Raw genomic sequence first — 26,664 nt, 5'->3', positions numbered from 1 at the left:
GGATCAACCTTTCGGTCAAAATAACATTTTCCATGACAACTCAAACGGTTGCCGTTAGACAAATATTTACCCTTAGGAGCATATAGGAACTCCCATATGGCACCATTATCTTTGACCTTGAGTGACCTCGAAAGGTCAAACTCAAGGTCATGGATTTTCAGAAGGCTGTAACTTGAAAACGGTTGATGGTAGACAGATATTTACCATCATCAACTTATAGGAAGTGCCATATGGGCTTTCATTTGGCACCACGATCTTTGACCTTGAGAAATATTACCATTATCAATATATAGGTATAAAATAAGTATTGCCAAGCAAGGTTTGTTTTGCCTGGCAACACTTTTTTTGCTTTAAGAAATGCTTTGACATCAGTGTCATTAGTAGCCATCACTTTTGGTGGCCATTTTTCACTTGCTAACCTAGATCTCCTTTATTAGTATGTTTGTTTATTGATTTAGGGATGTTTACTCATGATGTTCCACCACAATTTCATTATGTCTTGAGGCCCAAAAGCAAACTTTTGGTAAACCAAAATGGAAAAAAAAAAAAATCATGTCAGCCATCATGTGGCAGCAGCACAATGCATAAAATCATGCAGATACATGTCAAGAGCTCCACAATCAAACAAACATGAAAAAGGGAAAAAAGTGCAAAAGCTATGAACTTTATTTGTGGCATGGAAGTTGGTGCTGGATGGGCTGGTTTGAGTATTTCCAAAACTGCCGACCTGGGATTTTCACACAACAGTCTCTAGAGTTTACACAGAATTGTGTGGCAAACAAAAAACATCCTGCAAGAGGTTTTTCCTGCTGAAAAGTTTATAGTAACTCAAATAAGCACTCTTTATAACCATGATGAGCAGAAAAGCATCTCAGAACACATCAAAAATTGAGGTGAATGGGCTACAACAGCAGAAGATCCCTACCAGGTTCCACTCCTGTCAGCCAAGAATGAGTTTGGGTGAAGCTGTGCCCATGACAGCCTCAGTTTTTTGTTCTTGGCTGACAGGAGTGGAACCCAATGTGGTCTTCTGTTATTGTAGTGTATCAACCTTGAGGTTTGAGGTTTTGTGCATGCTGAGATTCTTTTCTGCTCACCAATGTTGTAAAGAGTGATTGATTATATTATATTAAACATTACAGGCATTTAGCAGATGCGCTTATCCAGAGAGACATACAACATACCCAGAGCAGCCTGGGGAGCAGTTGGGGGTTAGATGTCTTACCTCAATAGCACTTCAGCCATTCCTACCAGTCCAGGGAATCGAATCAATAACCTTTGGGTCCCAAAGCTGCATCTCTAACCTTTAGGCTATGGCTTTTTATAGTATTTGAGTTTCTATATCCTTCTTGGAAACTTGAACCAGTCTGGCAATTTTCCTCTGACCTCTGTGATCAACAAGACGTTTCCACCCACAGAACTGTCGCTCACTCAAATGTTTTTGGCACCATTCTGTGTAAACTCTAGAGACTGTTATGTGTGTGTGGAAACCCCAGGAGATCATCAGTTTCTGAAATACTCAAACCAGTCCATCTGTTACAAACAACTATACACAGATATCTCACACACCACACCCCATTCTGATGTTTGAAGTGAACATTAATTGAAGCTCTTGACCTGTATCTGCACGATTTGATGCACTGCACTGCTGCCACATGATTGGCTGATTAGATAACTGCACAAATGTGCAGGTGTCCCTAATAAAGTGGACTGAGTATATTATTGTTTAGAATAATCCAGTTCCTGAATGTGAGCTTGAGTGTTTTGGCAGAGTAATGTGAAAAAGTAATCATGGAAAGCATTGTACTCTCAACTGTAAATGCAGTCAGCAATCTAGAGCACAGTGAAACTGATATGTAAATAGGGATGACTTCATAAACAGTATATAGTCAGAATATCCTTTTATTGAAGTACATAAAGTTAGTTGCATCAAGATTTTAAATAAACTCTAATGTACAGCTGGTATCTCAAAATCAACTTCAGGTCTAAACACTTTTATACACATGAATATAAATGTTGAATAAACAGACGTGTTCAAGTATATATTTTCCTACTATGCCTTGCTTTCTTTCCTGTCCTTTACAGTACATAGAAGCAGTATGTACACATTTAAAAATAAACCCACACAAACATCCTTGTTAAATGCAATTACCTTCAGCTCCACACTAGCTTACTGCACTGGGGACAATCAAAATGACACTCAAAGCTTTTCAGAAGCAAGAAGTTGGAAGTTAAGATGATAACGGATAAGATCCCCTCCCCCCCCCCCCAAAAAAAAACACCCCAAAAGGTATACACACTCATTCTGGACTAGCTGCCTGGACCAAATTACTTGATCCTGCTGAACAATCCATTGGAACTACAAGTACTGCAAACAACCAAGTGAATTATTCAGAATTGTGTGGACACTGCCATAGAGAATCTCTGAACCTGACTATTAATTTACACACTGTCAGTTTTTATAATCGCAAATTTAATCTGTGGTGGTTTAGTTAACCTGTATTTAGACTCGCTCAAAGAAAGTCTGGGTACGTGGTATTTTTATACGCAATATTTGAACAACTCAAAATGGTGGTACGAATAAGAGCTGAGAAACATGACTTTCTCCCAAATACATTTCAGAAACACAAACACACACAGTACTTGTGAACCATTCTTTCTTTCTTTCCCGTCCTCCTAGAAACCACCAGTTAAAAACCACAAAGATGAATCCCTTCTAAATCTTCTGTTACAGCACTATGCGTGTGCCTTTGTGTGAAATATTATTCTGAGAAGCATTTCTAAAAAGAGATGAACAACTCCACTTTGCTCATGTATTTTTTTTTATTTTTCAAAGATATTTTCAATTACCTGTTGATTGTGAGTGGTGGTGCAATACACTACGTTGATTTGAATAAGCTGATAATGTGAACATTGTCCTCATCTTCATGCGTTATTGAGACAGTAAGCACTTGAATACTGTGTGGTTTAGACCTTTATTAGGAACACAGCTCTTGCTCCTCCTACAGTTCTGTTACTGCTTAGTGGAGAAACAACCATTGCACAGGAAAATCATCTACACTTTAACGGTGTTGTTTCGCAGTAGGCATTGTGCAGGTTCTGCAAGTATGTGCGGTTGTGCCCGAAAGATCTTGACAAATACACAGTCGTTAAGTGTTTGCCTCCAACCTGCGACCATGCTCACACAGAGCACATTGTGCTCATCTGTTGCACTTTCCCCAAGTCTGTCAGCAGCTGTTTTATTCGCCATTTAAGCTGAGGCAGTCTGGCCAGAGGATCTGGAGGCTCCAATTCTCCTGTGAAATCCAACCAGCTCTCCAACACTGAACCCACAGCAGGAGTAGGGTCAAAAACAACAAAAAACATAGTTAGCAGTTGTCAGGATTATGAAAAAGCACCACGCATTTTGCATTATGTGTATGAAAAACAAAATCGAAATAACCACAGGATAAAGAGCTTTACTCGAATAAAACAAGTCAGAAACCACACAAGCCAAACCAGAAGTACACTGTGCAGGAAGTGAGGTCAGGGTAGCCATATAACTGGCCAGAATGCTTAAGGAACAAAAACAGCATCATTTATCATGCATCAGTTTTAAGCACATTATTCTCTTTAACTCATCTTCAGGAAACTGCTTTATCCTTGGCAAGGACACTGTGGATCCTGAAAACAGTGGCTGCAAGGCAAGAATATACCGTGGAGGAATCTCAGGTAATCCACACTCATACAATCTTTCATACCTCTTTCATAGAGTAGTAATCCACCTCCTGGCATGTTTCCATGCAAACCTGTTAATAACAGAAGCAGAGTTCCCGCTGGCGCTCGTCACACTCCTCACTGACGAACATAACCCATCAGTGACGAAGAGAAAATTACTAGCAGCCACCACAGTGACGAATGTATTGGTCATCATCATCATAAGTCATCTTTTCTAGAAATCCCTCCACAAATACCTACGTTTGCCAAAATCCAACTCCAGCGAAGTGATGGCAGGAAGCCAGAATGTAAACAATTAACACATGCTTGTGACCAATTTAAAATAAATTTTAAAAAATAATAATTTTACCAATACCCGACGACACAATGACCAAATCGCAAAGCGTCTTAATCAGCCTGGTGTGGTGGTGTAATTATCTCTGTGTGAACCAAACAGTGGTGCAGTTTAAGCTGATCAAGTTTTTTGGGCTTCTTCAAGTGCTGATGATTTAAGGGCCAAAATAGCCACAGGGGAAGCACACTCAGAGCCCCTACCCTCCCTGAGCACAGTGTCAGTAACACAGGGGTCGGTTTAAAAAAAAAAAAAAACACCGCAAAGTGAAAGCGCGACCAGCTGTGGCAAGCGACAGAAGGAAGCTACGTTTCAGGGGATGTGGCGTGTTGCGTTCCCATGGCTAACGTATAATAAAAAGCACACTGTCATTCTGTGTTTGGTTCATGAATCGACAGGAAGACTGAAGTCCTTCACTGTTGGTTGTTCCAAGAGTCTTCTCGGCCCTGTTCAATTGTAAATGAAGTTTTGTGTTGAAGTAAAGGCTAAAGGGAGTCCTAATACCTCTTTTGAACAATTCCATGCTAAAAGAACCTTAAATAAGCTCAAACTAGAGGTTTATTTTAGCTTGATGGTGCACAGGGTTCTCAAAATCAAGTCTCTCTTATTAGAGACTGGAGTGGAGCCCAAATTTTATATGTAATGGAGAGGCCTAGCTGTATCTGTACAAATATTAGAATTGTGCCAGTTTGGTTGGTAAAAACCTGTATTAAGTCCAGTTTGATAAGTTGGTAACCAAGGAAAAAAAAAAAAATACAGACTCAGAAAAAGTGAATACTACTTCTTTGCCTTTATTTTTTAAAATCCAGAGGGAACTCTGATTACTGAAGAAAAATAGCATAATTTATCATGCACCAACTATAAGCACATTATTTTTCTTTAAAACTAGACGGCCTTTCGATTTCATAAAAAAAATCGGTGAAATTTAGCTCCTTCTGAAATTTGGTCATTGTGATATATATTTCTGTAATATCTATTAAAAAAAACAGGCCATTCTGTGGCTGGGAAGTTATTTAATTTGAGGGGATTCCCTAGCAAATAATGTGCATGAAATTACTCACTTTGTGCAGTCAAGCAGACAGAGGAAATCCATGTGCGCAGGTTTACCTTCAGCTTCTTCTTCATCTTTTGGGTTTTACGGCAGCTGGCATCCAGTGTTGCATTACTGCCATCTACAGGTTTACCTTTGACCATGCACTGACAGTTACATCATTCTGTCACTAAACGAACAGCTGATCACACCGAGGTACTCACTGACCAACGATATTTATTAGTTTCAGTGGCGATCCTAGAGTGATTTACTCCCCGGGCGAAACCCCCTGCTGGCGCGCCCCCCCGCCCGTCTTGTTTTGTTTTTTCGGGGTTTTTTTTTGGGGGGGGGGGACTTTTTTTTTTTGGGACCGTTTTTTTTTTTTTTCGCGCTCGTGCCGCCCCCCGCGTTGGGCTCTGTATTAGCCAACAGAATGTTAACAGCTTTACATGGTTGTTTAAACATTTCTCGTCGTGTGTTGTACGTCGCGGACACAGCCCGTTATAAATTTGCTGTTACCAGAATGGCAATGATCAAGTCGTAATGTATTACTTAAGACTCTGTGTAATGTCATAGTAGTGTAGTACTATGGTAGTAAAGTCTTTTTGATTTGATGACTAGTACAACGTTCCGCTGGCGGGATTGTGCATATTATGGGGCTACGACAAGTTAGGCACACACACACACACACACACACACTGATGACGTCACCTGCGCAACTTTGGTATTGGGCTTCCCCATCCAAAATGTTCACCCCCCCCGCCCGTCTTGTTTTTTTTTTTCGGGGGGGGGGTTTTGGGGGACCTTTTTTTTTGGGACCGTTTTTTTTTTTTCACGCCCGCGCTCGTGCCACCCCCCCCGCGATGCCGCCCCGGCCGGCTGCCCGGTCGGACCGCCCCCAGGACCGCCCCTGATTAGTTTGGTCCTGCATTTCCTTTCCTTCGCAACAGTCTTTTCTTACTGTAGTCGGTCTTTCCAGTTTCAGCTACGTGGCCCTAAATTCATTAACTGTTCTATTTAACAAAAAAAAAAAAAAAAAAAAAAAAAAAACACCCCTAATAAAATTGGAAGCCTTTGATTCTTTTGTAGCTTTTGGTCCACTGAAGAAAACCTGGGTGTCAGGGAAAATTCTTTTTATGACCTAAACTTGAAATATCTGAAAGGCAGTCTACCTTTCAAGAAACCGCTTTATCCTAGGCTAGGACACTATGGATCCTGGAAACACTGGCTGCAGGGCAAGAATATATCCTGGAGGAATCTCAGGGAATCCCACACTCATACACATCTTTCATAGAGTATGAATCAACCTGGCATGTTTCCATGCAAACCCAGGGAGAACATGCAAAATTCTGCACAGGTAATAACAGAAGATCGGGTTCAAACCACGGAGTTATAAAGCACCAGCAGGACCTGCCTTCCCATCATACTGCCCTAAGGACATTTACTGTACATGACCGTCTATTATAGAAACTATTGATAAACTCACCATCTAGTTCCTTCTCGATAAGATCCATGCGGCCAGCCACCTGGTTCTGAACATCTTCAATGTGTGTGAGGAGGTTCATCTGCCACTGCAGACAGTTTCTGGCCGGCTCCCCCTGCCCCAATCCGCTCTCACTCACACAGCCAGACAATGAGATAGCACTGCTCACCTGCACCCAAACACACAGAGCATCAGACTCGACACCTGGAGTGGGAGATATTTCAGTTTACTCAGTTAACAGTAGAATCTCTAGCTGACACAACATGAACTGAATAATAATAATAATAATAAAAAATATTTCAAAAAATTTTATATATTATTATTTGACATGTAAATATCCCAGAAACTACATAGTCTAAGCAAATGAAACTGAACAGGCTTAATGTTGAGCAATACAAGAGTTATTCCTCAAAATTTGAATGAGAAATTCAAAAGGTATGTGGACTCCATGAACGAGTTCACAAATTTTCAATATGCGTGTCACCTGAGACACAGACACAGGTTTCCTCTTTGAACTTTTTGTGCCGTGTCCAAATCTGCATTGCAGTTGGTGCATTTTTAGAGAATTCTCTCATAAATGTACGCTGCACAGTCTTGTTCGACTGTGTTCGAGCGTACTCTAACACACAAAACACCTTGTCTTTCCAAGTGAATGGCATTTCTATACCGAAAAAGATAAACAAAAAACATTACACACAAAATTTTGACCCGCTTCCATACACGCTGTTAAAATTTGAGGTCAACTGAATGAGAATTGGCAACGTTATTAGATTGTGAAGTGATATCAAAATTTTTTAAACACCCTGTATATATTGTGTGTTCAGGAATATAAACAATTAACTCTAGATAACGTCACAGACGTTTTTGTTGGGATGGAGGCTGATCAGAGTTATCATATCAATGGAATGCATTACCCCAATTTTCCCCGATATTGATTTCAAGCTCACAAGTGACCATCAAACTAACCTCCTCCTCCTTTGGTATAAATTGTAGTGTCTGAGAGGCAGTTTGGAAGCCCTGCTCATGTTTGTGTTGGTGGCCCATGCCAGAAGGCTTTTGGTAGCTGTGTTCACTGGTGATATAAGTTTCAGGATTTAAGTTCTGGTTGATGCGCTGCTGAAACATGATGCAATCTGGAACTCCACCCATAGGTTGATCCTCATCCGAGTTCACCCAAGAACGAGCCCATAAGTGTAAACTGGGATTGTGTTTATTCCTTTGGAGTAAAAATTAAAAAAAAAAGTTAAAAACCAAGCCCATATCATTCAAAAGTAAGAAAAGCTTTAAGCACTGGCCTGAGAGTAAGTAAACATTACAAAACAGACAAAACTTCCTAAAATGTTCTTCAAATCTGTTCTGCAAATCAGTGGTCCTTTACATCAAGCAAGCGCTGATTAGTTAAGCAGGGAAGTGTGTCTGGTAGCATTGGGTTTCTCAGCTCAAGTCAGAACCAGAGCAATATCCAAAATGAGCAGAGTTTGACTGGTTAGCAGAAAAGGTGCAACTCCAAGAAACTATACAACTTATGGTCTACTACAGACAAACAAAAGATTTCTTTTCTGTACACTGTTTTCTCACATGTGATAACGCCCCCTTGTGCATACATTCACATTACGTGTACCTTCAGACACTTCTGCAAATATCTACACACGAGGACCGCACATGCTTGCAAATGTGCAGACAGAGAACCAGCTGTTCTTTCCATTTTATGTTTCTGCCTCACTAGTTCATACAGACTCAGTAATAAATTATCTTACTGTAATATGTCCAGCTTGAGCTGTAGGCCATGAAGCACCTTTTTAACACTGTACACATCGGCCAGTAACTGATGTGTAGACACAATCTTCTTAGCGTTCTGATGCGAGTAGTTCTCCGTCAGTAAAGATAAGCCATACATATGGCCCTTATATAGCCAGTCTTTATCATGACGATACTTGGCACTCCATCTTTGTCCTGATGCACAAATTAGTTCACATTATTTAGAGCATTTTTTTTTTCAAATTATGAAATCCATAAGCAGTCAAGTGTTGAATTTTTTCCTAACTTACAAAGAGGTAAAGTTACTTTTAGACTGACATGCACTAATTGAGCACTTTATTATCAGGAACACCAGTACAGCCTACTCATTCATACAATTATCTAAAAAAAAAATCAACCAAATCATGTGACAGCGCTGCAGTGCATAAAAAACATGAAGATGCAGGCTAGCAGCTTTTTGAAATGCTCACGTCAACCATGAACATGGGGAAAATGTGATCTCGGTGATTTTGACTGTGGCATGATTGTTGGTGCCAGACAGGCTGGTTTGAGCATTTCTATTACTGCTGATCTCCTGGGACTTTCTTGCACAACAGTCACACTAGAGTTTAGTCAGAATGGAGCAATAAAGAAAAAATAATAATCCAGTAAGCGGCAGTTCTGCAGACAGATATGCCTTCTTGATGAGAGAGGTTGACGTAAAATGGCCAGATTGGTTCGATTTGAAAGAAAGGCTACAGTAACTCAGATAACCACAGAATGCTCAGTGTGTTGAACCGTGAAGCAGATGGACTACAACAGCAAAAAACCATGTCGGGTTTCACTTCTGTCAGCTAAGAACAGAAAGCCGAGGCTGCAATGGGCACAGGCTCACCAAAACTGGACAGTTCAAGAATGGAAAAATGTAGCCTGGTCTGCTGAATCTCAAGTTCTGCTGAGGCACACAGATGGTAGAGTCAAAATTTGGTACCAGTAGCATTAAATCCATGGGCACAACCTGCTCCGTGTCAACAGCCCAGGCTGGTGGAGGTAGTATAATGGCGTGGGGAAGTTCTCTTAGCATGCTTTGGGCCTGTTAATACCAAATCAACCATTGCTTGAATGCCACAGCTTATTTGAGTATTGTTGCTGACCATGTGCATCCCTTCATGCCTGCCATCTACCATCTTCTCATGGCTACTTCCAGCATGATAATCATTCAGATCAGCATGGATCTGAATAAACAGAACACCTTTAGGATGTGGTAGAACAGGAGATTCACAGCATAAACAAGCACCTGAAAAATCTGCAGGAACTGTGTGATAAAATCATGCCACATGGACCAGAATCTCAAAGGAGCATTTCTAACATCTTGTGGAATAAAGGCCATGAAGAATTGAGGCTGTTTTGAGAGCAAAAAAGTGACACACTACCCAGTATTAGTATAGTGTTCCTAATAAAGTGCTCAGTGAATGAATACGTTTAGAAAGCTTCCATGAAATTTAGTTGTGTGCTTGTGGGAGGTTTATTTACCTGGTGGGTCTCTACAGATGTAGCAAATGTACTGGTCAGGTATATTGTCCTCAAGCAGTCCCATACACACACTATGCTGCCAGCACATACATTCCTCACACTGAAGGAGAGAAACAATGTATTAAGAGCACAGAACTGATGCATTTATTCACTCATTCATTCCACTCCAAGTCAAAGACACCACATTTTACTCAAAATGAAAACAGGTGGTCCAAAAGAATGGCCCTACCATGCACTGTGTGAATACGTGCCCATGTTTATCACTTAGCTGCTCCCTAAAAGTAATAATACAACTCTAATTCTCAGACATTTTTTAATTAGCTAACAAAGTCTGAGCTTTTAAACAAACAAAACAACAAACAAACAAACGGGTGGATCTCCAGGACTCATTCCATGGACTTAGATCTCCCTCTAGTGACTCTTTTAAATAAAGAAAGAGAGGACCAACTTTTGTTTTGAGCACTCGCCAAGCTTGGTGTCTCTCTCTCTCTCAGGAAGCACTCGCCAAACCTGTTAAACACTCGCCACATGTATCAGACCCGTACATGACTTAATTTGGAGGGGGGGGGGGGGGGGGCAATTTTGACAATTGTTCATAAAGTATTCTTAAGCTCTATATAATTTAACTCCTTTATATATTAACTAAATGAGTATTAGAAAAACAAATCGCTCCATGAGATCCCTGGAGGTTTTTTTTTTTTTTACATTTTTGTAGATAAACCACCCCTCTGCTATATACAAACTCTTCTGAATCCCCACTTTGTACGGCCCTGATAAACATATACACATAACTGGAGATACCCGTTATAGAGGTAAATGTTCATACAGCAATTTTTGCTTTACAAAGTTGATAAAGGGCGGCACGGTGGTGTAGTGGTTAGCGCTGTCGCCTCACAGCAAGAAGGTCCGGGTTCGAGCCCTGTGGCCGGCGAGCGCCTTTCTGTGTGGAGTTTGCATGTTCTCCCCGTGTCCGCGTGGGTTTCCTCCGGGTGCTCCGGTTTCCCCCACAGTCCAAAGACATGCAGGTTAGGTTAACTGGTGACTCTAAATTGACCGTAGGTGTGAATGTGAGTATGAATGGTTGTCTGTGTCTATGTGTCAGCCCTGTGATGACCTGGCGACTTGTCCAGGGTGTACCCCGCCTTTCGCCCGTAGTCAGCTGGGATAGGCTCCAGCTTGCCTGCGACCCTGTAGAACATGATAAAGCGGCTAGAGATAATGAGATGAGAAGTTGATAAGACGTTTAATCGGGAATTTTTTTTTCCAAAAACTTCATCTTCAGAGAAATCATCATCATCATCTTCGAAAAACCCTTCATTGAATTAATCATTTTTTTCATCCAATAAGAACATATTTCCATTCATAATTTTGTTATTTCTCATCATTTTCTGTGTTGACTTACCCTTTTGTTTTGACAGGACTGGCACACTGACCTTGGATGCTGAAAATCTTTAGGACAGGGATCCCAGATGGAATGATGTTAAAAAAAAAGGGGGGGGGGTCTACCATGCTAAACTTGTGCTTAAATTGTGATTTATATAGCTAATAACCTATATGTACCTCCCACATAATCGTCAGGGGCCCCCAAAAAAAGGATATCTGGCAGTGCGAGTTGTGTGGGTATAGATTTTCTATATAATTTGGTCTAATAAAAACGATCTCTTCCCACAAGCGGCCCCAGCCGAACGCACCCAAAATTGACACTCGCCGATTCCTGTCATTTCCAGTTTCGTTTTGCAACATGCACAAGGAAGGAGTTTTTGTCAAATATTTCTTGGATTTTACATGAATACTAGGTAGGAACCCATTGTTTTGACCACACTCACTGAGAAAGGCGAGTCTGGGGCAATCTTTACTTGCCATTAGATTTCACAACTCGCATTTGGCGAGTGGTTACACTACACGCTGCAGATAGAACATGTAGATTTAAATCAAATCAATCGAATCTTTTCCATAACCTGTTAACAGAACCTGTGACTGCCCCTTCTGTGACACAGTTAAAGCCATAATTACTTCTTCAGAGTAAACAGCGTCGGTTTTTTTTGCTACAAGGTACTCAAGACTCCACACATGCCCACCTGAATCATAAAGCCATTCTCTTCATCCATTTCACAGATGCAACGGACAATCTCATTCGTAGAGTCGTCCTCTTCATCCTGGAAATCCTCCATTGTGAGAGAGTCCAGATCCTGGTTGTATTCATCACCACTAAACAGGAGAGACTCTGTGGTGGAGTCCTCTAAAAAGTCAATGTCTGATAGGTCTGGCAAGACATGAGGAGTGATTGAGAAAAAGCAAAAACACATCTGTTAAGCACCAGAAGACTTTCTGGTTCTTAAGATTCCCATAAGAGAACCTGAATACTCACTCTCTCCTGTGAGATCGACTGACAGGATGGCACGAGGAAACTGGAAGGCTGAGTGTTTCGAAAAGGAGCTAGAGGAAGAGTGATGAAGTAGATAGGCTGATCTCTCCAAGTAGGACAAGGAGACATCTTCCATATCAGAGTAACCTGGGTGAAGGAGACGAGTGTTAAACCTTTGTACAAATGCTAATGCAGTAGTTCTGATGTGTCTTTTCCTAATTCTTGATAAGCTTATGGACAGTTTACCAAGGTGACAGAGGGCTTAAGTGTAACCGCTCACTGTAGGGCACGGTCGGCAAAGCCTTAAAGTTCTTCATACTAAGGCTACATCCACACGACAACGGCAATGAGATTTTTTTTTTTTAAATATCGCGTTCACATGGGCAACGGATCAGTAAAATTTCAGGTTCATATGGCAACGCAACGCTTGCTGAAAACAATGCAATACACATGCCACACCTCTACGTGCGCTGTAAGACGGTCCCATCGGAGACACCTGAACAATAGAAGTAGACGCATGCGCATAAACCCCTTCTTCTGTAGCATCAGCCACATAAAGTTTTGATTATTAATCAGTAGCGTAAAACGAAAGACGCGGAAAGAGGAATGAATGGGGGTAGATGGAAGCCGGTACGCCAACATTCTGATATCCTCCAGAATTCTTTAATGGTCCTGAATAAATTGAATGCTACATGTTCACCAAAAAACCCCTATGGAGAAAAAATCCAGGACCGTGACGTCGCCCGGTAGGACGCAGCCGGGGCCCCACCCTGGAGCCAGGCCCGGGGTTGGGGCTCGTATGCGAGCGCTTGGTGGCCGGGCCTTTGCCCATGGGGCCCGGCCGGGCTCAGCCCGAAGAGGTGACGTGGGCCCGACCTCCTGTGGGTTCACCACCCACAGAGGTAGCAGTAGGGGTTTGGTGCAGTGTGGATTGGGTGGCAGTCGAAGGCAGGGGCCTCGACGACCTGATCCCCGGACACAGCGGCTGGCTGTTGGGACATGGAATGTCACTTCGCTGGGGGGGAAGGAGCCTGAGCTTATGCGGGAGGTTGAGAGGTACCGGCTAGAGATAGTCGGGCTCACCTCCACGCACAGCTTGGGCTCTGGAACCCAGCTCCTCGAGAGGGGCTGGACTTTCCACTTCTCTGGAGTCGCCCGTGGTGAGCGGCGGCGGGCTGGTGTGGGCTTCCTTATAGCTCCCCAGCTCAGCCGCCATGTGTTGGAGTTTACCCCAGTGAACGAGAGGGTCACCTCTCTGCGCCTTCAGATTGGGGAGAGGGCTCTTGCTGTTGTTTGTGCCTACGGGCCAAATAGCAGTATAGAGTATCCGGCCTTCTTGGAGTCCCTGGGAGAGGTACTGAGGGGTGCTCAGACTGGGGACTCCATTGTGCTACTGGGGGACTTCAATGCTCACGTGGGCGATGACAGTGACACCTGGAGGGGCGTGGTTGGGAGGAACGGCCTCCCCGATCTGAACCCGAGTGGTGTTTTGTTATTGGACTTCTGTGCTAGTCACAGTTTGTCCATAACGAACACCATGTTCGAGCATAGGGGTGTCCATAAGTGCACGTGGCACCAGGACACCTTAGGTCGGAGGTCGATGATCGACTTTGTAGTCGTGTCATCTGATCTCTGACCCTATGTCTTGGACACTCGGGTGAAGAGAGGGGCTGAGTTGTCAACTGATCACCACCTGGTGGTGAGTTGGATCCGCTGGCGGAGGAGGAAGCTGGACAGACCTGGCAGGCCCAAACGTATGGTGAGGGTCTGCTGGGAACGTCTGGCCGAGCACTCTGTTGGGGAGGTCTTTAACTCCCACCTCCGGGAGAGCTTTTCCCAGCTTCCGAGGGAGGCGGGGGACATTGAGTCTGAGTGGACCATGTTCTCTACCTCCATTGTGGACGCAGCTGTTCGGAGCTGTGGCCGCAAGGTCTCCGGTGCCTGTCGTGGCGGCAATCCCCGAACCCAGTGGTGGACACCGGAAGTAAGGGATGCCGTCAAGCTGAAGAAGGAGTCCTATCGGGCCATGTTGACCTCCGGGACTCCTGAGGCAGCCGACGGGTATCGGCAGGCCAGGCGTGCTGCAGCTCGGGCAGTTGCGGAGGCAAAAACTCGGAACTGGGAGGAGTTCGGGGAGGCCATGGAGAAGGACTATCGGTCGGCCTCGAAGAAATTCTGGCAAACCGTCCGGCGCCTCAGGAGGGGGAAGCAGTACTCTGCCAACACTGTTTACAGTGCGGATGGGGAGCTGTTGACCTCGACTGGGGACATTGTCGGGCGGTGGAAGGAATACTTTGAGGATCTCCTCAATCCCACCGTCATGTCTTCCACTGAGGAGACTGAGGCTGATGACTCAGAGGTGGACTTGTCCATTACCCAAGCCGAAGTCACTGAGGTGGTTTGCAAGCTCCTCGGTGGCAAGGCACCGGGGGTGGATGAGATCCGCCCTGAGTATCTCAAGTCTCTGGATGTTGTGGGGCTGTCTTGGTTGACACGCCTCTGCAACATCGCGTGGCGGTCGGGGACAGTGCCTCTGGAGTGGCAGACTGGGGTGGTGGTCCCTCTTTTTAAGAAAGGGGACCGGAGAGTGTGCTCCAATTATAGGGGAATCACACTTCTCAGCCTCCCAGGGAAAGTTTACTCCAGGGTACTGGAGAGGAGAATTCGACCAATAGTCGAACCTCGGATCCAGGAGGAACAATGCGGTTTTCGTCCTGGTCGCGGAACACTGGACCAGCTCTATACCCTTCATAGGGTGCTCGAGGGTTCATGGGAGTTTGCCCAACCAGTCCACATGTGCTTTGTGGATCTGGAGAAGGCATTCGACCGTGTCCCCCGTGGTATTCTGTGGGGGGTGCTTCGGGAGTATGGGGTTCGGGGCTCTTTGCTAAGGGCTGTCCGGTCCCTGTACGAACGGAGCAGGAGTCTGGTTCGCATTGCCGGCAGTAAGTCAGACCTGTTCCCAGTGCATGTTGGACTCCGTCAGGGCTGCCCTTTGTCACCGGTTCTGTTCATAATTTTTATGGACAGAATTTCTAGGCGCAGCCAGGGGCCGGAAGGAATCCTGTTTGGGAACCACAGGATTTCATCTCTGCTTTTTGCGGATGATGTTGTCCTGTTGGCTTCTTCAAACCAGGACCTTCAGCATGCACTGGGGCGGTTTGCAGTCGAGTGTGAAGCGGCTGGGATGAGAATCAGCACCTCCAAGTCCGAGGCCATGGTTCTCGACCGGAAAAGGGTGGCTTGCCCTCTCCAGGTTGGTGGAGAAGTCCTGCCTCAAGTGGAGGAGTTTAAGTATCTCGGGATCTTGTTCACGAGTGAGGGAAGGATGGAGCGTGAGATCGACAGGCGGATCGGTGCAGCCTCCGCAGTGATGCGGTCGCTTTACCGGTCCGTCGTGGTGAAGAAGGAGCTGAGCCAAAAGGCGAAGCTCTCAATTTACCGGTCGATCTACGTTCCGACTCTCACCTATGGTCATGAGCTTTGGGTAATGACAGAAAGAACAAGATCGCGGATACAAGCGGCTGAAATGAGTTTCCTTCGCAGGGTGGCTGGGCGCTCCCTTAGAGATAGGGTGAGAAGCACAGTCACTCGGGAGGAGCTCGGAGTAGAGCCGCTGCTCCTCCACATCGAGAGGAACCAGCTGAGGTGGCTCGGGCATCTTTTTCGGATGCCTCCTGGACGCCTCCCTGGGGAGGTGTTCCAGGCATGTCCCCCCGGGAGGAGGCCCCGGGGAAGACCCAGGACACGCTGGAGGGACTATGTCTCTCGGCTGGCCTGGGAACGCCTCGGTGTTCTTCCCGAGGAGCTGGCCAAGGTGTCTGGGGAAAGGGAAGTTTGGGCTTCCATGCTTAGACTGCTGCCTCCGCGACCCGGTCCTGGATAAGCGGAAGAAGACGAGACGAGAGATGTTGATGGATTACTTTGTTCTTCTACGCCCTTTTTGAGGAATGTATTGTCGGACTTAAACCAACATCTGAAGAGGTGAGATTGCTCCCTTTTTTTTTTCCTATGTTTGCTGGCGGGATTGTTTTTGTTTTTGGAAAGCGCACGGGCGGTGCGCGGTTTGGTACTGCTTCCGCAGTGTTTGGACTAAAGACTCTGCCCTAAGGGCTATTCTCTCACTCTCTCTCTCTCTCTCTCACTTTGCACCATTACACAGTAAATATTCACAGCGAAAATATTTTGTAAGCGCGTTTCATGAACCAAGTTATAGGATTTGTTGACAACTCGCATCGAGTTCGTTACACTTCTACCCGGCGTGAAGCACTGACAGTCATGTGGTTGTGACGTCATCGTAAACAAATCCGTTCTACTCAACCAGACGACTTCGCAACGGCGCCGTTGCCAGATTTTTTCACTCTGGAACCCGTTCTCAAAAGATTTCGTTTTGGGGCACCCAAAACGCCGGTGCCGTGTGGACGCCAGGCCGAAACGATAAACAATTTTATCAGAGTCACCTGAATCCGTTGCCGTGTGGACAGGACCTAAGAGCTGCGTCAACTTATAGGCAATCAGAATAACAAATCAAAATGTAACTGGAAATAATTTCAGCTGAGGAGAGTGATCAGGTTGAACATGCAACACTTTAAAACAGTCTAACAGTACTGCTATTGTAAAAGTGCCTTTTTCTTCAATCTTCACCTGCGCAAAATATGCCACACATTGAGCATTATTTATTAAATAAAATCAATAAATCTGGACATTAACTAACAAACAAAAAAAAATCTAAAACTAATTTAAAATACTACAGAGCTGCCATGTCTTACAGTACTGCTTGGATTTCTTCTTCTTCTTTTTCTTCTTCTTCTGTTTGAGTTTGAAAGGGTCCTTTTCTTTTCTATCTCTGCGATCTTTATCTCTCTTTTTCCCTGACAAAGGACAACGAAGCAACATTTCATTAAATTATGAAAAAAAGTGTGCGAAGATAAATTCTCTCAAAACACATAGCAGCAGCTCCAAAGAGTTTACCGATTAGCTGACATTTCTCTTCAACTTTGAATTTCCTTTCAGGCTTCATACATAGTCCTGGGGGGGGAGGGGGGGCACACATACAACACTTAAATGCAGTCTTCCACCTGGTGTACATGATTGCTGCAAATGCTGACAGCTACAGAGTTATAAGATACATCTATCACTAGAAGTTATTATAGTAGAGAGAGAGAGATATCTCCCAATAAGCTAGGGTGACCAGACATCCCGGTTTTACCGGGACAGTCCCGGTTTGGGGTTGTGTGTCCCGAGTCCCGACAAAAGTCTGTCGGGACACGGATATGTCCCGGTTTTTGCCACTCGCGACGTTTGCGACTGAGCAGCGTGGGAATCATTAGCGGAGAAATGTCTGCATTTACTATTTTGATGAATTGACAGGAATCGCAAACTTTCCTGGTTACTGCCCCCTGGCCCTGTGGCATGGGTGTTTATTTAGCCACATTATTCCAGACAACAGAACGTGTTGCCATGCAACAATAAAATAAACATTAACTGGCGCGAATGTTCTTTGTCTAGCAGCTAGCAGCAGTAATGCCGCAGCAATTATGCCGAAAAGAAAATGTACCTTTTCCAAAGATTTACAGGGCACCTACCCCTTCCTCCGAGAGGTGCAGAACAATGCGCACGAAGCCGACTGCACACACTAAGTGCTTTGTTCTTGTACTGAGTTGGGTAGCCTATGTGCAAATGCTGTGCGCTCCTTTTTTTATTCACCTTGTTATCCCGAGATAACGACATAATTAATTCAGGATCTCGAGAAAACACCACAACGAATTCGAGATCTCGAGAAAACAAAACCGTTATTCCGTGATCTTGAGAAAACAAAATTATTTCATGATCTCAGCTGGATCACTGTATCTCCGTCGGTAGAGATGAAGCCGGGCCAGTCTTCTGCGGAGGTGCCGCGGACTAATTTTGAAATTATCCCTTATTAAAAGACTTAATGCAATCTCTCCCTGTGTCAACCCCTGATCAAAATATTGCCTTATTAGGTGATCGATTATTCCAGACATTCTAATGACCAAAGTTGCGTCTATACAGAATGAGAAATAGCCCCAAAGTCAGCATATCACAAGTCTCTTGGCGCACCTGAATGAACCATTTCTCAGCTGTTTACTCGAGATCATGAAATAATTGTTTTGTTTTCTCGAGATCTCGAAATAACGGTTTTGTTTTCTCGAGATCTCGAATTAGTTGTGTTGTTTTCTCGAGATCCTGAATTAATTATGTTGTTATCTCGGGATAACAAGGTGAATAAAAATATATACTACGGCTTCCGTAGTATATATTCTCAAATCACTTGTCTCTTTTTTGTTTCTGTTTAACATACCATTCTGACAGTTTGGCCATATTGCTGTGTTGAACAGCTTGTTGCACCTTCCATTAAAGTGTTCACTTTTGTACACATCTTCTTGCTTTATTCATTCAGTTGTGGGGAATGGTTAGTAAGGCTGATTCTGACCTAGGCTATGTTGAGGTCACATATCTACTTTTTAAGTTCATGCTATAGTGCATACAATTTTAGAGATATAGCCTACATGTGCATATGCATTCTTCTTGGTGTTCTCACAAACAGGTGAAATAAACCAGTTTAAATTTGGCCTATGGACATAGCCTGGCCTATTCTCAGCCATTACAAAATCTGCTGTCTGACCATAATTTAACTGATCTGTATACCACTATGCTACTAGATAACAAAATGCCTGTTTGTTTTATTTCATGTGAAATGTTGATAAATGTGAGCTTCAACAAAATGATAAGAGCACCTCTCTGAGTGTCACGTTTACGTAAAATAAATAAATAAATAAATAAATAAATAAAAAGTGCGCGTGCACGAGCATGGTCGCGCGCAAAAGTGTCCCGGTTTCAGACTCGGGAAATCTGGTCACCCTACAATAAGCATGCCAGTGTTCCTACACCAGTACAATTTAAAATAAATTTTTCATACACATTTTTGATCTGAGAAATTTATATGAATTTTTTTTCCTCTACAGCTTGGTTTCACACAGCTTAAAGTATGTAATTAATACACACCTTGATCCAGGTGTTTGTCCTTCTCAGTGAACCTCGTGAGGATCTTATCATTAAAGTTCTCAAAAGTCTTTTCTCTGGGTAAAAGGGGCAGTGAGACTTCAGTGCTGTCGGAGCTGACCGAGGCAGATGAATGCTTCTTCCTACAGAACTTTGGGGGCTTCAGACAAGAGCCAGCACAGTCCAGCTGTAATACGTGTCCCTGAGAAGACAGAGCTGTAAAGAGGCATCATAGCATTAAACACATTGTGCAGCTCAAGCTCCTGCCAAATACACAAATTAAAGAAATAAACAACCACTCAGAGAAGTGTTAGAATCAGTATACAGGTTTTGCATGCCACAAACAAAAGTCAGCTGATATACAGGGTGTTTCAAAAAATTTGATATCATTTCACAATCGAATAACTTTGCCAATTCTCGTTCAGTTGGCCTCAAATTTTAACAGCATGTGTGGAAACGGGTCAAAATTTTTATATCTTTTTAGGTATAGAAATGCCATTCACTGGAAAAGAAAAGGCGTTTTGTGTGTTAGAGTACGCTCAAACACAGTCAGTCAGTCAAACAAGACTGTGCAGCGTGCATTTAGGAGAGAATTCTCTAAAAACGCACCAACTGCAGTGCAGATTTGGACACGGCGCAAAAAGTTCAAAGAGGAAGCCTGTGTGTGCAGGGCAAAAGGATCTGGACGACCACCAGCATCTGAAGAGACGGTCGAGCGGGTTCGTGAATATTGAAAATTTGTGAAATTGTTCATGGAATCCACATACATTTGAATTTCTCATTCAAATTGAGGAATAAATCTTATATTGCTCAACATTAAGCCTGTTCAGTTTCATTTGCCTAGACTATGTAGTTTCGGGGATATTTACATCTCAAATATCAGACTTTTTGAAACACACTGAAGTTTACTGCATCTTCTGTACTGTTATGTATTCTGATTACAAAAGGCACATGTAGATAAAGTTAAAGATATTTAGCAAAATAAACTGAGTATGGAGTGCACATATTTTATATATTCCCCAAACTACATTTGGACATACAGGAGGAGGTGGAGACTGTCCTGCGCCTCTTGCTGTCTGGTATCTCTACTAAGCTGCTGGTGGATACAGAAGTAGATGTGGCCCTGGTGCGGCCTCCTCTTTCAGGAGAACATACTTCACTCTCCAGCTCTTTATCATTATTATGGTAATACTTCAGATGGTAATCCAGCAGCTTGGCTTTCCGAAAGGCTTTAGAGCAGCCTGGAATTTGACACTTGAACTTATTATGGTCCAGATCAACCAGAGACTCATTAGGAGACATGGGGTCATCAGATCGCTTGGTATTTATAACTGGAAGAAAAATGGTGAGGAATCAAAATTAAAAGTTCTATTTATCCTCAGCCAACTTCATGCAAGAAAAATCATCAAAGTGACTCCTTTAAAAAAAAAAAAAAAAAAAGGGGGTTGACATTAAATAGAAATGGCATTACATACTGGGCTCTCTGGCATGTTTGTTGGGTTTATGGGTCCTGGAAGCAGTTTTTGGACCAGCAGCTAAAGTGATAGACGAGAGAGAGGAGAAAGAGAAGTGAACTGAAAATGATAAAATCTGATATTTGTAAGAATATAACTGACTGAACAGGACATCCAATATTTACTATTAACTTGTTTAATCCAAACCATGATTATTCTAAACTAAAAAGTATTAGTCATTCTGTGGTATCAGCACAACCTTACCAGCAACAACAGACGGCAAACTCTCTGCCACTAATGTATGACTGACGAGCAACATGTCAGTCATTCCTTCCTTCTCAGTGACTGTGGACTGAGCAGTTCCAGGAGAAGAAACTGAGGATGGAGGAGTACCAGTGACTGGTTTGCTTAAAGAGGGTTCAGCTTTCACCAAGCAACTACTGTCAGCATCTGAAATAAAATAATACTTCATTAACTAAGGTAAATTACATGGATATAAATGACAGACCAAAAACATTTTGGCAGAAGAAATACCACAGTTTTCCTTATCCACCTCCTTTACCTACAGACAGCAGCTGGGGGTAAATATACGTGGACAGAGGTATGTTTAGGAGCTAAGGATGACTAACAGGTAGATTAAGTATTCTTCCACTTGAATTCCACATCACTGGTCACTTTTTTTTTTGTTTGTTTAAAATCAGTCCCACAGTATCAGATATCCCCCCCCCCCCACACACACGCTGAAAATAAAACATATGGAAACTTTAATTCATGCTTTCATCATGTCCTGTCTGCTCGCTCTTCACTCGGATTTCCGGCTTTGTGGGTCAAAGGAAGTTTGAGAGCCAGATTTTTGTTGACTTTTGGTACTGGACTTGTAGCGGTCCCTAAATTCAGACGTGTCACTGATGAGGGCAGAATTACACAGAAAAACTGATTTCTAGCAGAAGGGTTAACATGATCTAGCATAGGATTTGATAAGTGTTGCTCATCAGGAAGACATACCCTGTGTCCGAAATCGCTCCCTACTCACTATATAGGGCACTATATAGTGGGGACACCATTTTATAGTGCTATCTGAAACCTTAGTGAGGATTATTATTTACACCCTATATAGTGCATTCAAAGTATCCCACAGGGCGGCACGGTGGTGTAGTGGTTAGCGCTGTCGCCTCACAGCAAGAAGGTCCTGGGTTCGAGCCCCGTGGCCGTCGAGGGCCTTTCTGTGTGGAGTTTGTATGTTCTCCCCGTGTCCGCGTGGGTTTCCTCCAGGTGCTCTGGTTTCCCCCACAGTCCAAAGACATGCAGGTTAGGTTAACTGGTGACTCTAAATTGACCGTAGGTGTGAATGTGAGTGTGAATGGTTGTCTGTGTCTATGTGTCAGCCCTGTGATGACCTGGCGACTTGTCCAGGGTGTACCCCGCCTTTCGCCCGTAGTCAGCTGGGATAGGCTCCAGCTTGCCTGCGACCCTGTAGAAGGATAAAGCGGCTAGAGATAATGAGATGAGATGAGTATCCCACAATGTATCATGAAAAGTAGTGTACAACCGATGGTCACTAACCAAGGCAATATGTCCCATCATGCATTGCGATCGCGCTGAAAAATCAAATTAAAAGTCAAATTTGATTTAATAAAAGGCAGCAGCAAAGAATACAGTATTCAGCCTTGATTTAAAAGAACTGAAAGATGCAGGTACTTTATATTTATTAAATGTGGGAAATGCGCTCGGTATACATGTATTTATCACAAAAATACATGCATGTATTTATTATTTTGAAAACCCACCAGCCGACTGATCCGGCATGTTTTAATTGCGTGACAGTAATGACGTAAATGCCAGCGTGACGGACTAGTGTCCGAAAACATCAATATATAGTCCTCTAATATAGTAATTCCCTTTAGATTAGATTCACTTTATTCATCCCACATCGGGGAAATTCACGTGTTACAGTAGCAAGAAAATGTTGTACAGATAACAAATAAAACTGAAATAAAAATTAGACAAACGAAAGATTAAATACAGAGGGCTATTTGCATTATCTACCGTGAAAAAGTATAGAAAAATTGCCTTATTGAGAGGCTCGGAAAAATTGCACATTACAGGTAGACTCTGTAAATACTCTGTTCACTACTCTTTATAGGGAGTAGTGAACATGTTTTCATACAGGGAGCTACCTTAACAGCGCTGAATACTTGAGTGCTACTGTAGAGATGCATTATACGCGGCCATTCATAATTAAATCTAGATCTTCCAAACTTTAACGCATCATGGTGAAGAAAAAAACTGCGATTTCCTGGCAACAAAACTGTGGCTAGTGAAAAGGCTGAATGGCTAGTGACTCGGGAAAACCACTAGCCACAGTGGCCAGTGAGCAAAAAAGTTAATGTAAAGCCCTGTTGTGCATGTGTGTGTTCACTGCTTCAGATGGGTTAAATGCAGAGAGGAAATTTCACAAGTGTGTGATGAATAAAAGTTGTGCTTTCTTTCTTTTTCTTACTTAAAGGCAACGTGGTGAACGTATCAGTACCAAAAATTTAGGATTTAAATTGCCTGATGCAATGATTTCTAGTGAAATTAACAATTTTTAATGGCACGTTTCAATGCTTTTAAAGGGGAAGGTTCTGGCACCAGAAACAGAGGCTACTTGAAGAGTACTACTTGCCGATCCCTGATTGTGTGTGCATATGATTTTGGATCTTGTACCTGCTCTCTGACTATTGTCAGTCTGTGGTGTGGTGGGGTTGGAATCCCGGCTGGGTGGTGATGGTGGGCAGGTTGGGTCTAAGGAAGTTGCGAGACGCTGAGATCTTCTGCGCCTCTGAGGAGAGTTTGAAGTGGCTACACTCATGCACAAAAGACACAAAATTACTCCCTCATCATGTACAATCATTTTGTCATTTGCAACTGTTCGAGCAAACAGAACTGATAACGACCCAAATATACACTGAGTGACCAAAAGTTTCTGGACACTTGATTACACCCATTTGTGGTTCTTTCCCAAACTGTCCCCACTGAACATCCTTTGGGATGGAACGGAACACCGACTGCACACCAGGTTTTCGTGACCACCATCAGTGCCTGATCTCACCAATTGCTCGTGGCTTAAATGGACAAATCCCTAAAGTCACACTCCAAAAATCCAGTAGAAAGCCTTCCAAGAAGACTGGATGTTATCACAGCAGCAAAGGCTGGAATACGATATTAAAACATTCACATTCACAAGTGTGAGGGTCAGGTGCTGTCCAGAAACATTTAGCCATATTGTGTAAATGCTATAAAGCTCGCTCACACAATAACAATCATGATACAGCCAGTTAGTGACCGAGTATTCCTGACAGAAGCAATTCTTTGCTTGCACCATTACTAATACATTGCTCAACATGGCTCAGTGGATTGCCGTACATAACGTCCGTAAATACTGATCCTGTATTACACAGCATTTGTATACATTATAACTCAACTATATGATGTTTATGAACTTGATGTTCTAGCCACAGCTTTCCTGCGAGAGAAAATGGGGGTCGCCATGACACCCACCTCTCCCAGATGTCAGTCTTTGATTTCTGGTTTATCCAAGCAGCCGAGGCTGAGGGAGCCAAACGTAGCCGAGCAGAGCTAGCTACGACAACCATGTTTTTGTCAGAGGATAACGTCTTTTTAAATTATGTGTTTTTCTGGCTCACCGTGTGCCGTCGTCGGGTGCACAAACAACTCACGAAAGCTTAAAGATTTTAGGAATGGAATCTGTTTTAAGCACAAACAGACTCCATACACTGCATATACGATTCCTGTCTTTCCACTAACTACTGCATTTTGGACCTGAATCAACATTAATTCTATGTAATTGTTGTTTAGATATTGTACATTATTCAAACATTACACTACATTAGTCATTTAGCTGACGTTTTTATTCAAAGTGACTCACAATAAGTGCACGTAGCCGAGGTAGCCAAGAGAATCCAAGAGCAACCAGTGCTGAAGTACTAGTGTAAACAAATAGCCTACAAATACCACCCAATATCTGGAAGGATCAGGGTAGTTAAGAAGTTGAAAAAGCTTGGACAAATACATAGACAATTAAGTATGGTATGTTTATTGTTTCCAAAGTTTGACAGCATTTGTATCTGCATTAAAAAGGTTAGCCTATGCTTCTCTCCTAGCTTTTGCTTCGAGTCTACGCACATATACATATTGAGCCTATATGGTATTTGACAGACGCTTTTGTCCAAAGCAGCTTACAATATATAAAAAAACTTCCATTATTAGTAAACCAATACAAATCACTCTACTCTGACACAGCCTACCTTCCAGATGATAGCTGCTGCATGACTTCCCCTTTTTTTTTTTTTTTTGGAGCTCTGGCTAGGCTCAACCTCAGCCTTAAGCAAACAAACTCGTCCTCTTTTACACAGTTTTGCCAATTTTATTACCTTGTAGATAACTGCATGCCTCCATGCTTTTGTAGTTCCTTAGCTCCTTGCCATCAATGCCCTCAGTAAGGATAAAATAACTGACCGTCAACATCGCTGACGTCAGACTACAACTTCATGTCGTCCATCCATTCCGTGAAGGTAGACGGATGGGGCATTTTAATCCTATTATCCCCAGAGCACGTCAGAAAAATCGGACCTGCGTAACCATCTTTTAGCCATCTTTGAGTTTAACTACCTAGCAGTTAGCGTTAGCTATAAATGTCAACACAGTGGAGTGGAAGAAAGAGCCTGGCTTCTGCTATGACACAGCAATGAATCAAGGGAAAGGTCAGAGTTCAGGAAAGTTGTTGATAACTGTTTCTATGAGGTTTCTGTAGCTGATATCCTCTAAACCTAGTATTTCTGTGGCTGATATCCACTCCCCAAACTTTGTCACATACATCTACTTACTTCTGAATATCTTACAAGTGGTACTTGCTTTGCTGTTTTTATTTCTAAGGAAATAACTGAGGCCACCAGTTACCTTGGCTTCACATTTATGGTTCTAGCAATAAATGGAAATTGAGACTTTGGATTTCCCCACCTGTGTGTGTATCTGAGAGGGTGTGAATGGAACTGGGTGAGGGTTTAGACTCTGCTGCTGTACTTGTGCTCAAGCTGCTGATGGTGGACTCTCCAGAATCATGCTTTAGTCTACAGGAGCGAGAGGGTCCTGGGGGTGTGTTTGGGAGAGATGCAGGATGCCTTTGGGCTACAGAAGACTGCAAGGGATCCTCACTGGGGCAACTTTCAGCTGCTGGACCACTCTAGGAGGAAGGGGACACAAAAAAAAGCTAAAATTCTCCAAAGGCAGAGAGACAGTACCACAGTACTGATATTGGGAAAAACGACCTAGCTGGAACAAAGGAAACTAGGAATCCATGGTACAGAGTAGGGATGTTAACCAGTGACCGTTTGACCGGTGGTTGACCGAATCAACGTCAACCGGTTAAATTTTTTTGGTTGTCGGTTAAAAAAAAAAATCAATCGTTTTGAAGCTGCCGATTTTGGAGCGGACAGCTGACAAATCAGAAACACCCATTCAGTCATGTCCCGCCCCAGTTAAAGACAGCTGACAAATCAGAAACACCCATTCAGTCATGTCCCGCCCAGCTGCCACTCGGTGAAAGAAAAGTGTAGACACCGGCTTTTTAGCTTACAAATTACTGTTGTTTTTTTTTTTTATTATTATTAGAAGGCACATCGAGTTTAGTCCTGCCTTGGCCAGTGCATTCTGAAAGTATTTTTCGGTCTGTAGCCAACAATGCATGTTATTGCAGATCATATCTCTCCACACAAACTAAAGGCGCAGATGCCGACTTTTTTTTTTTAATCGCGCAGATCCGTTTGTTTTTGTTTTGTTTTTTTTTTGGGGGGGGGGGGGGGGGCGTTGGAGTGTCTGATTGTAATTTCAAGGTGGATTCTGTATTAAAATTACTAAATAGGCGGGTGCAGTTGCAGTCCATGAGGCGTGGGGGGTGTGAAAGGAGGGCAGTGGATCGGGGGGCTGCGCGCG

At 43.3% G+C, this 26,664-nt stretch overlaps 1 protein-coding gene across 6 annotated transcripts in view; it reads right to left on the bottom strand.

Moving 5' to 3' along the window:
- Positions 1-2,956: 2,956 nt before the first annotated feature.
- Positions 2,957-26,664, bottom strand: part of phf20l1 (PHD finger protein 20 like 1) — a 39,003-nt gene continuing 15,295 nt past the window's right edge. For 4 of the 6 annotated variants that reach the window (XM_060921877.1, XM_060921880.1, XM_060921878.1 and 1 more), the window contains exons 10-24: positions 25,693-25,915; positions 23,380-23,514; positions 20,938-21,123; positions 20,695-20,754; positions 20,260-20,550; positions 19,223-19,435; positions 17,168-17,224; positions 16,966-17,067; positions 12,200-12,343; positions 11,910-12,094; positions 9,832-9,931; positions 8,319-8,514; positions 7,528-7,777; positions 6,565-6,730; positions 2,957-3,323 (exon numbers count right to left, since the gene is read on the bottom strand). In XM_060921877.1, the coding sequence (XP_060777860.1) occupies positions 3,181-3,323; positions 6,565-6,730; positions 7,528-7,777; positions 8,319-8,514; positions 9,832-9,931; positions 11,910-12,094; positions 12,200-12,343; positions 16,966-17,067; positions 17,168-17,224; positions 19,223-19,435; positions 20,260-20,550; positions 20,695-20,754; positions 20,938-21,123; positions 23,380-23,514; positions 25,693-25,915 (2,451 nt within the window). In that variant the 3' untranslated portion in view covers positions 2,957-3,180. Of the gene's footprint in view, positions 5,246-6,564; positions 6,731-7,527; positions 7,778-8,318; positions 8,515-9,831; positions 9,932-11,909; positions 12,095-12,199; positions 12,344-16,965; positions 17,068-17,167; positions 17,225-19,222; positions 19,436-20,259; positions 20,551-20,694; positions 20,755-20,937; positions 21,124-23,379; positions 23,515-25,692; positions 25,916-26,664 lie in introns of all 6 variants that reach the window. The other 2 variants (XM_060921881.1, XM_060921882.1) reach the window with 2 other exon arrangements.

The sequence above is a fragment of the Neoarius graeffei genome, chromosome 5 (assembly GCF_027579695.1).
Source record: "Neoarius graeffei isolate fNeoGra1 chromosome 5, fNeoGra1.pri, whole genome shotgun sequence".
Taxonomy (NCBI): Eukaryota; Metazoa; Chordata; class Actinopteri; order Siluriformes; family Ariidae; genus Neoarius; species Neoarius graeffei.
Note: the sequence above shows the minus strand (reverse complement) of the source record. Positions and strands in the feature narration are given on the sequence as shown.